Source organism: Gigantopelta aegis, chromosome 6 (assembly GCF_016097555.1).
Source record: "Gigantopelta aegis isolate Gae_Host chromosome 6, Gae_host_genome, whole genome shotgun sequence".
Classification (NCBI taxonomy): Eukaryota; Metazoa; Mollusca; class Gastropoda; order Neomphalida; family Peltospiridae; genus Gigantopelta; species Gigantopelta aegis.
Window position 1 is genome coordinate 8,782,170 of NC_054704.1, and position 11,672 is coordinate 8,793,841.

The following is an 11,672-nucleotide window of genomic DNA, read 5'->3' on the forward strand; positions in this document are numbered from 1 at the left end:
AATGGCGGCCAACAATGTTCGGAAACGTGTGTTTACATTTTGTCACAGAGTAACATACTTTGTTGTGCCTTAATGGTTCAAATGATCAATTAAGCAAAAAAATAATGTATGTATATTAATAAATAAATAAATAAATGTATTATTTGACCACAAAAGTTGGCATTTTATTTGACAACTCGGAAAATTGTGAATTCCGTTTAAGATTTGCAATTCCGCCCGCGATTCTGTGATTGTGGAAAATCGGTACCCCTAATAGAGGCTATATATAAGCATTTGATTAATTAAGAATTGTAATAAGCGTTGGGTGCCGAATTAGCGTAGGGGGTTACATTTTTTTTAGATGTAATTAAACGAAGGGTGCTGAATAAGCGTAGACACCAAATTTTTTTCACAAATTTAATAAACGTAGGTGTACGTTTATTTGGCACTCGAGAGTAAGATCTATACGTAATCCTGTATTAAAGATCTATACGTAATACTGTATTAAACATCTATACGTAATACTGTATTAAAGATCTATGTTTACATGCATGTGTGGAACTGTGCTTCAGATCCTGTATGTTTATTTTACATCAATTTTGTTTAATCCACCTTTTAAAATAAATGTCCATACAATGACCATGGACTAAGTCTCTGTGCTGTAAATCATGAAAATAATGTGTTATAATATTATTGTGCTGGAGGTACATACACACACAATGCATATTCTAGTAATGTGTCAGACAACTGCAACTTTTAAGGTTCACACATCAAACAAAATACACAGTTGAGCTCATAGGATCTACAGACTCGGTGTGTATTACTGTCCAGGGCTCGAACTTAACGATGGCACCAACGGCAATTGCCGTCGTTGAGATATAAATTGCCATAGGCTGGGAGCATCACCGATGGCACAAAAATGCTGTCGGTAAAGCTCCCCAATAATGGCAAAATGTTTTCATCTGATGTACATTAGTTGCCAGTATATAACATTAGTACATTTCAAATATGTCTACATACAGCAAAATAACCTTTCCATATTATTATTTTGCTGCAAAAGTCTTCTCTTTTTTTAATTGCCATGGGCAGGCTTTCAATTGCCATCAATGGTCCATTTCACTAACTGCAATTTTGTTTTTAAATTGCCGTGGGAGATAAATTCTTAAGTTCAAGCCCTGCTGTCTGTTGTTCATATCATGGTTCAAAATAACTGATTCAATAAATAATTCAATAATACATTTTACACAAGCTACATATACAGTGAAACTCCTCTAAACTGGACACCCCAGGGACAAAGTAAAAAGTCGTGGTTTTAAGAGGTATCCGATTTAAAGAAATTCTCTTCTGTACAGACATTTAAAAAGGGGCAGCAAAAAACATCCAGTTTTGTGGGAATTCCGGTTAACAGAGGGTGCAGTTTTGAGAGGTTTCACTGTATATATAAACTTTCATGTGTTGCAATGATACCAAGTATCTGTAGCTACATAGTTGTCAATTTGAACCATGTCTACATAATGTTCAGATAATTTTCCGGGCCCGTTCCACAAAGCAATCTTAGCCCTAAGATCACCTTAAGTGCATAAGGTGGTTGAGCACTTAAGGTGGTCTCAGCTAAGGCTAAAATATCTTCATGGAACGAGGCCCAGATTTCTTTTCTTTTTTTTAAATATTAATTAACAGAAGTGAGATTCCTGTTTGATGAATTCTGTACAGCAGAACAAATCCTGGCCTCAGACTCTAGAACAGTGTACAGGTCTTCAAACAACGACTGGATCGCATTAAAACTCAAAATAGCTAAACTTTGTAGCACTTTAAATGTGCTGATTTTAGATTATCTGTATTTTGTGGGCTTTAAAGAAACAATATTCATCTTGTCCTCAAAGTAGTGCAGTTTTCTTCTATATGATTCTATCGAACTGCAAACAGACTGTGTTTGTGGGTTGATGACTGTTCCAGAACTGATAACACTGAGGGCCAAGAGACAAGGTATATGTAAGTATTATTTTATGACTGGTAGTAACTCCAGGTTGTTTGTACCCCGGGCTATGGTTATAACAAGATAGCTCAACTGACGCCAAGCGTGGAAAATGACCCATACTGAAAGGGAAATACTGCATGATCATCTACGTGTTTGTGATAACTAACAGAAAATGTCTTTGTCTCTATGTTATATATTTGTGGAAACTTTTAAAAAAAAAAAACGAAAAAAGTTAAATAAAAAATATATGCTTGGTGTTTTTGTCATATCTTCACATCTCTGCAGCTCTCACCATGAATAAAAAAAAGATTGAACATGGCTGACTCAAAGTAATGTGTGAATATAAATGTAAACTAATTGCTGGTTCGTCAGGCACATAATTTTTTATCCCAGTCCATGGTAATGTTGACCGAATAAAACTGGTGGGAATGGCAGTATTTTGACAACTACCATTATAATTTATAGTACCTGAAAAGAGAATAACCAAATATGAAATATTTTCCACTGACTGACCTTGTGACCTGTCAACGCCGTCACGGTCGATGCCCTGTGCGTCGCGGCCATCCATGGCGATGTCCAGCATGTCCTCGTCGTCGGTGCTGCTGTGACTTGGCTGACCTACCGCGCCGTTCGATCCCAGAGTTGTGTACTTGACCTCATTCGGATCCATATAATCTACAAGAAGTGCATCAGTCTCTGAACTTTCCATGCTTTCTTATACAGGTCACACTAACATCATCAGGTCAAGGCCGGCTTACATAACTGTCAGGTCAAAGGTCATAAACATCTGAAAAAGAATAAAGTAAAATACTACTATACAAACAGGTGTATATATATATATATATATATATACACACACACACAAGTGTATGCTCAGATTTAATATAAAATATTAAATAATGTGAATAATATGAGGAAAATATGATGGTTTATTAAAAGTTTTTATTGACAATATTTCTTGTTGGTTTTTTGTGGGTTTTTTAATTCTAGTTTTTTTTATCTACAAGTGCAAGTAAAGCTCTTGGTTTATCAAATCATTTACTACAATAAAATAGTTACTGAATTGAAATTAATCCATATATATCCACATAATCCACATGACACTACAATGTATTTGAATATTCATGAATATTAATCTAACATACTGATCTAATGTAATTATTCACCACAATAAAAATAAGGTTACTAAAGTAATCTAAAATATTAAATTAAGGATTAACTTTTTTCAAATGAATCAATTAAAAACAAAACATTTGGTGAAATATTGGTTTACTATTAACAGCAATCTAACAAATTAACTTTCCGACTACAAATAATATAATCTAAAATATTCATTATCAATCAAATTCAGGAAGTAGGAAAATTTATATGCCTAGCAAAACCCCTGTAAACTGCAGGACTCAAAATAGCAGCCTGCAAAAAGTGAAAATCAGTAATTTGTTACACCTAGCAAGTGAAGTAAAAATTCACCTGTTAAAATTAAATTATTAAAAAATCGCAGGTTCTTTTTCAAGAGACAAATGTATGTATGGTCATCTTATCTCCTATTTAGTTGAGGTTGAGCAAGTGATTCTGTTATATTTGAATTTAATAATGCTCTAAAATACACCTCAGAGGTCCTAATTTCCGACAATGTCCCAAATCCTCCACCCGATCCACGCTGTCTTATTTTCAGAAGGCCATATTTTTTCTTAGCAGGCCATATTACTTTTGGCCTGATATTTTTTTTAAATAACAGCAGGCCGTATTTTACTTCCTATTTCGAGCCCTGAAACATAATCATCAAAGTTCAGTCATTCATGATTAACTTTTTATTACAATTACAGTCAAACTTGCTCAAGCAGCCACCTTACTATACTCAAAGGCAAACGTTATTGTGACACACAAAAGACAAAGATAATTGATGATGTTTTTACTGCCGTGTATAAAACGTTATAACATGGAAGAGAGAAACGTCCGAAGGTATGGAAACGAGCAGAAGTCCATGAAAAGGGCGCATCTGCCATATGCAAATGAGCTACATCACTAGAGGGGGTCCAGAGCGAAGTTCACACAGTCAGTAGCGAGTGTGTCCACCTTGAGCATTGATACAGGCCTGGCACCGTTGTCTCATTGAGGCCATTAAATGCTGGAGAAAGTTCCTGGGAATGCCATTCCAGATCTGAGGAAGGATCAGCGTGGTTTGAATCCATGTGTCTTCGTGAGGGGTTGTCACGGGTGGTCGGCCGCTACGGGGACGGTCCCTGACCTGGTTGTTTTGTTGATATCGTTGCCACAAGTGCCATATGGTGTTTCTGTGGATGTTGAATTGACTAGCGACGTCACAGATTCAAGCATCCCTATGACTCGCCATCTGTCATTTTCAATGAGGCGTGGCATGATGAAATTGCATCAAACAGTTCACTAATGATGTTTTTCTGACTTCTTGACTTCTGAAGGCTGCACAGAGTGGCAAAGATTTGCAACTGAATGTCTGGGCTTTTATGGTGAACACTGGACAGCATTTCTCCCGAATATTCCATGTTTCTTGCACAAAGCATGCAACTGCTTGGTTGCATTTCTTTGAACTGTTTCATGCATATTTTCTCTGGTTTACATCCATAAATCCATTCACAAATGTATTACTCCATACAATCCATGTCACAATAACTTTTGCCTTTGAGTATATTTCCCAAACTACCACTTGACAGTATTTAGTAAACCATCCAAAGAAACCACTTTCTGCCAGTTTCTCAGATTACTGCCCAACATGGTTTCACTGTGTAAATGATGTACATTTGTACCTGTTGCAAGTTGATAAATTTAATTATTAACTTACTTGCACACAATGACAAAAACATACAAATATGTTTAATTATCACACAATGCACATGCCTGTCAAATGCAGTAGCTGGTGTAACATTGTGCAGAAGCAAAATAAAAATTTAATGTGTTGTCAAAAACATAATAATTTAATGTGAGGTCAAAACAAAAAGTCAGTTTAATGCAGAAAATGCAGTGAAGGGGTGTACAGTGAATGTTTAGTTATTAAATCACAGTCTTGGAATCCGTCTGCTTTTCTTTTTTATTGTAAAAGTTGACATTATTGTTACAATAAACTGTTTTTATGAATACTTGAAGCAATATTTAGTTCTGCTTTTTTTTCAGTATCATAAAACACCAAAACAATTCATCTCCACACATTTTAATAAAACATATATAAATATGTACATGTTCACAACAACATTACAAAATGGTATAAAACAATACATGAATGACACAGGTCTGAACACACACACATGCACAAAATGACATGCACGCTCATGTGTGTGTGTCTGTACGTTTGTTGTCTTCAGCCGTCGTAATTCAGAAACTGGCCTCAGCAATTTAAACAAATACTGAAGCAAAACTGCATGAAGTAAAAATACATTTCGTCTCAGAATTGTTTTTTTAATGTATATATATCTATATAGATAAAATAATATTTAATTGCACGGCTTTTTATGTCAGTGTTCTATGATAATCTGCTTATAACATGCACCAGAAATTTTACTGTAGATAATTTGTCCATATCATAGGTTTTGGTTGAATCTTTCACTTAAATGCTGATGTGAATCAATTTTACTTGGGTTAAACTTGGCACTGCTGAATGCTGAAGTGAAATTTATGGGTTGTGTCTTGAGTCATTCATGTTTTGTTTTGTATACATGTGCACATACAATAACAGTGCATGACAAAAATTATGCTAACTAGTGCATTTCTATCCAGCAATGATATCAGCTCTACAACAAATATGCAGAAGAAGATACGTAAAGAACAAAAAAGATAAAACAAAAAGTTATGGCATTTTTCTCGAATTACCACACAAAAGTGTTTTGACATTAGAGCTTTAAATAATGGATAAGACAGAAAGAAATTAATACATTGATCTTTGTACAGTGTTCTTTAATGATATTATAATCAGAAAACATGTATTCACCTAAATTGGAAAAAAAATAAACAACACCTTGTTTACATCATTTACATTAATTTTATAAAGAACCATGAAATGTAGGTTGTGCTGAAAACGTTGACCCTGGGACTTGGAAAGACAATTCTATGGTTATTATAATATTAATAATATAGTAATCACAGAACCCAGACATGATTTATTCCAACCTTACAGGTCCTATGAGGGTTTCTGCCAGAGGGTACGGAGGGTAAAATAATAAATATATTTTGATAACTTTTAGGTATAAATGATAGCAAGAGAATTGATGTTTACAATTTGTCAAAATACATGAATTTTAGAAATGTAGTGTCCAATTTCAAAACATTTCAAACCCATAACCACCCAGTAGCATCACTTATGGTCTATTTTGTTTTTATTACATACTCTCAAATTATTTTCTGGCAGAATTATAAAGCCAAATCACAAAAGTACATGAATATTCCAAAGTATGCACTGTGTAGTATTTTACTTCCTCCTTTCATGTTGCACTTCAAACTATGCATAACGTACATGTCTAACTTTAGTTAGGTATGGATTGTAGAATCAGTGAACAAAATGAATACTACGAGAAGAAAATCAATACAGAGGCAACACAGACAACGATACATGTACAGGCAAACATTCACAACAGAGTTGTTGAAAATCTCACCTGCTAACGACAACTCTTATGATCATGGATCCATACAGAATGCAAGATCAAGAAAATTTATTTAATTTTCACAACGTACTCTATGTTATTAATCCAAACAGAACACAGTTAACATATATACTATAATACATGAGTGTACATATACTATGACAATAGTTCTAACAGTCAAAGTACACATATAAAAATTACATGTTAACATTAAATAAAACTGCGAGCATATCCAGTTGAATCTTTTTGCAGAGTCTAGATAATATTATTTTTTTCACATTGCTTATGCGTATCAGGAATTATTAGTTTAATATTCTAGATCAATTTAAGATAAGTACATCTTTATATAATTTATAAATACACACACATTTGTTCAAAACAGAACTTCCTTATTAAATACTTCCAAAACACTGTCCAGTATATTTTTACACAGAATGTAACTTCCCCATTAAACATTTGCACATAGCCATAAATACCAACCAGCTATGTGGAATATTTAGTTTTTTTCCTGCATGTATTAACTATGTGTTATTATGTGGAGTACCAAGTATACATTATAACAAGTTATGGCACACCATACAACAATGTAATAAATGATCAGCAGCCACAAGCTGTTGTAAAATGAACTAATAAAAGTGATACACTACAAAGCCTGTTTGAATAATGTGCTCATTGGTTTTCTGAATAGACAATACCTGTACTAGTTATTATTAGGAGGCCAACATTAGATACACAATGAGGTGGCAAGTAAACAAATTTGACTGTGTGATTATAGGTTGTATCATATCAAGTAGAAACCCATGGGCGACAGTTCTAACATACATGTAAGTGTATGCAATATTTTATATTGAAGAAAACTACATGTATGACCCATAGAGATGAACATATTACTGAACAAAGTGAAACCTTTCATGGCTCATTTTCGATATGTATATAATAAGATGTAACAACATCCCTATTTTCTGACGTTTCAAGTAGGCTACCTTTTGTTAATTATGAAGATTCTTCCCTCAAAATAAAAATAAACTACAGGTAAGTATACATGTTACTGTTAAAACGGATTGGCACTTAAACACCAGTCAGAAGGAAATGTTTTATTTAACAACGTACTCAACACATTTTATTTACTGTTATATGACATTGGACATATGGTTAAGGACCACCAGTGTTCGAGATTAAACATTTTGGCCAGTATCCCAGATGGATACTAACATTTCAAAATCTGGTATCCCACCTGAGAATTTAGTATTATATGGCATCCCGGTGGGATACTGGCTTCTTGAAATCTGGTATCCAAAATTAAATTCTGGTATCCCCGGGATATCGGGATACCGTTAATCTCGAACACTGACCACACAAATATTGAGAGAGGAAACCTGCTGTCGCCACTTCATGGGCTATTGTTTCCAATTAGAAGCAAGGGATCTTTTATATGCACCATCCCACAGACAGGATTGTACATACCACAGTCTTTGTTACACAAGTTGTAGAGCACTGGCTGGAACGAGAAATAACCAGTCGGTGTCATATATATATATATATAGAGAGAGAGAGAGAGAGAGAGAGAGAGAGAGAGAGAGAGAGAGAGAGTAATACATGAGTGGTCATTAGTTTGATACGTTTTTACACAACGAGTTGTGAGATAAATGGTATCTTAACTGACACAAATGTATTATTCTATTTCTTACATATTCTCAAAAACCAGGTTTGAGAACATTTTAACATCTTTTCCGACTAAAAGTTATTTACAGCTGTTGCACTTGTAGCTAACTTACGCGTCGCAGACCCATGATTGTCAGGTTAACTATACGTCACAATGTAATCGATTTCCATTGTGTAGTTTTTCATTGGATATGTGGCATTGGTGGCCTGGTCATCACCAAGAAGCAGCCAGTCATATGTCTTGAAATTATTAACACACGTACATGTGTAAACAACCATGTGTTATCAAAAATAATGCATGGTGTTCTCACCAACGGGTAAGAAATAAAAATAAACACTGAATTTAACTTTTAAAATGTAGCCCAGTTATAAAGTGCTTGACTGATACAAAGTCAGTCTAGGATCGAACTCTTGTCAATGGGCCCATTGTGCTATTTCTCATTCCAGGCAGTGCACAGACCTTGCTTTTTAAGGTGCACGATCACGGTGTGATCCCACTTGTACAGCACACATAATTTCAATCTGACAAGTGTGAAAAACAGCGCATGTTACACTCAACAAACGGCGCGCGTAAAACAGATGGGTATATTTATTTCCACTGTTTACAAAAATCAACAGTTTTCATAGCTTATTTAGCTGATAGGAAGGTCCTTTTATTAAAACAATAACAAAATTAAAACATGGCTTTGGCTTCCATGCAGTCATTAAACTGGTATTTCTCTTTGTTGAACAAATCGGGAAATACTGGTTTAATAGACAATTTTGTAGACGTACCAGTCAAAATCCAATCAGAGCTACGCTGCCTATTTTATTTATTTTGGAGAGTGATTTTTCACTCGCCTTAGCATATTGAGGTGTGCGATTTTCCACTCGCCTACAATTTTCAAAAACCAAGGATTGAGTGCATCATGACTGTTAATATCAAAGATGTGGTATGTGCTACCCCGTCTTAGGAATGGTGCATATAAAAGTTCCCTTGCTACTAATGGAAAAATGTACTTAAGGTGAAAAATGTGCCCAAAATATAATGTTCAAAATAAGCAAGTTAAGTACAAACATGCTGACCTCCAAAATATTTCACCTCAAAATCACTGAAATGTTAAGTTTAATTAGATTAAAATAACCTGAAATACATTTTTGAATACTGACAACTCTCTAGCAGCTGTTAAGGACAGCACTGAACTAAAAACGCCCAAATTCCTGCATCTGGAGAAAAGACTAAATTCCCCATTGTGTCTAAATCTCAAGACCTGGACATCATTCTTCACAATTTGTTTTAAACAAAAACATCACAACCTAAAGTTTCATCAAATGTGTGCTGTTTTTAAAAATGTAAATTACACACAGATACATGTATTCATGTCAGTACAATGAGAACAGTTCTATGAAGAATAAGAAAGTAATAGCATATTTTGAATGGGATTATCTCTGTACATAGGACTCTGGTTGTATTTGTTTTGTCTTACATTTGTTAACTGAACAGTTTAACATTAATTTAAAGGCAATTGCAGGACATGTATCAGAAATGTTATATATAACTTAAATATTCATGTTATAAAAACATTTAAAAGTATTTGTATAAATAATAAGCCCATGATGCTTTTCTGAAACTGAAATAGTTTTATTTGTCCACTACTTAGTGACTTGTGTGTATTGTACTACCCTCCAAAACTATGATATTGTTAACAATATAATTTATACATACATACATACATATGCAATTTGCGGGCGATTCGGTGCCACGGGTTTGAGTCCCAGCAACGGCATGGGACAATTTGTGAGGCCAGAAAGGATTTAATTATCCCCTGCACCAGTGCGTTAATATCTATGTATGTAACAGTCAACCTCGACATACATACAATATATAGATATTCATACATCAATACATACTAGCCAGTGCCAGGACTGCCCACTGTTTCATGCACGTAAGCGGGATCGACCGCGTAGATTGTAGGCCCCATGCATATGGTTGAGTTAAAGAACTTCCTTTTTATGGAAGCTTCGACAGCTCAGAGCATATCGTGGTTAGTCTTGCAATTTGTGGGCGATTCGGTGCCACAGGTTCGAGTCCCAGCAACGGCACGGGACAATTTGTGAGGCCAGAAAGGATTTAATTATCCCCTGTGCCAGTGCGTTAATATCTATGTATGTAACAGTCAACCTCGACATACATACAATATATAGATATTCATACATCAATACATACATATATATATATATATATATATATATATATATATATATATATATATATATATATATATATATATATATATATGGTTTCAGCTGGATGCTAAAAATTAATAGCAATTTAGCAAATTTGATCTGAAAATCTGTTGCCAAATTCAAGTAACATTTAGCTTTACAAAGAGAATTATTGTTTAAAATAGTTATAAACCTACAAACAACACAGTCTTTGAATTAGCTTTTTGGTAAATTGCTAATGACATATCTTCGTAAATTAAACATCAAATTGAATTTTGCAATTTGGTGAACGACAGCTTATACCCTGCATATATATATAATGTAGTTGCTGCTTTTTCTACATGTAGTTCTCTACTTCTGTGCTACAAATTTTCAAGCAGGGTTTGGAAGGGAAACTTACATACAATAAAATTTTGGGAATTAAAACTATTGTTCAAAATTTGTCAAGATGTGTATGAAATGCATTAATGCTGGGCATTTATGGTCTGATTTGTTTTTTATTACATAAACAAAAAACCTGTTTTGGTATTTAGTTAACAGCCAGTTTAATCCCTACCTAAGAAAAATGGAATTTAGCTGGTTATGCTGAATAAATCCAAACTTAATTAATGAATTTAATGAGGAAAATTTCACATAGCCTTGTATAATAATAATAATAATATTAATAATAATAAATAAACATTGCACAAACACATAAATATTTTAAATAATAAAATAAAAATATATAAAAATAACTAAATAAAAAACCAAAATAACCCCACTATTTCAGAATCTCATGATCATCTGTCATTATCACGAGTTACAAATCGATGTCAAAATCAAGTAAATTTCCGTCAGTATATACGCACCATTTGATTCTCACACGGCACGTCTTCCTATAAATGCCTGCGTGTTAAATTCAGAATATAAATAACAAACAAAACACTGAAATATTAATTATCAAAAATGACATAAAACACTTGATTTCCGGTGTCTCAAACCTGTTAGAGTTATTTCCCTTGACCATAATCGGAACATCTCGACAAATTCCGATATTGTGGCCTTGACGGCCCAGTAGTGTTTATTCATCGAATACCAGCCTTTGTGGTGTCCTGGTTAAGCCATCGGAAATAAGGCTGGTAGGTACTGGGTTCGCAGCCCGGTACCAGCTCCCACCCAGAGCGAGTTTTAATGACTCAATGGGTAGGTGTAAAACCACTACACCCTCTTCTTTCCCACTAACCACTAAGAACTAACCCACT

The 11,672-nt window shown here is 34.3% G+C and overlaps 1 protein-coding gene across 1 annotated transcript in view; it reads right to left on the minus strand.

Annotated features, from left to right (window-relative positions):
- The window catches only part of LOC121375349 (H(+)/Cl(-) exchange transporter 4-like), a 100,629-nt gene extending 89,218 nt beyond the window's left edge, over positions 1–11,411 (minus strand). The window contains exons 1-2 of the mRNA XM_041502763.1: positions 11,280–11,411; positions 2,471–2,744 (exon numbers count right to left, since the gene is read on the minus strand). Coding sequence (XP_041358697.1) covers positions 2,471–2,666 — 196 coding nt within the window. The 5' untranslated portion in view covers positions 2,667–2,744; positions 11,280–11,411. The remainder of the gene's footprint in view (positions 1–2,470; positions 2,745–11,279) is intronic.
- Between the last annotated feature and the right edge of the window lie 261 nt (positions 11,412–11,672).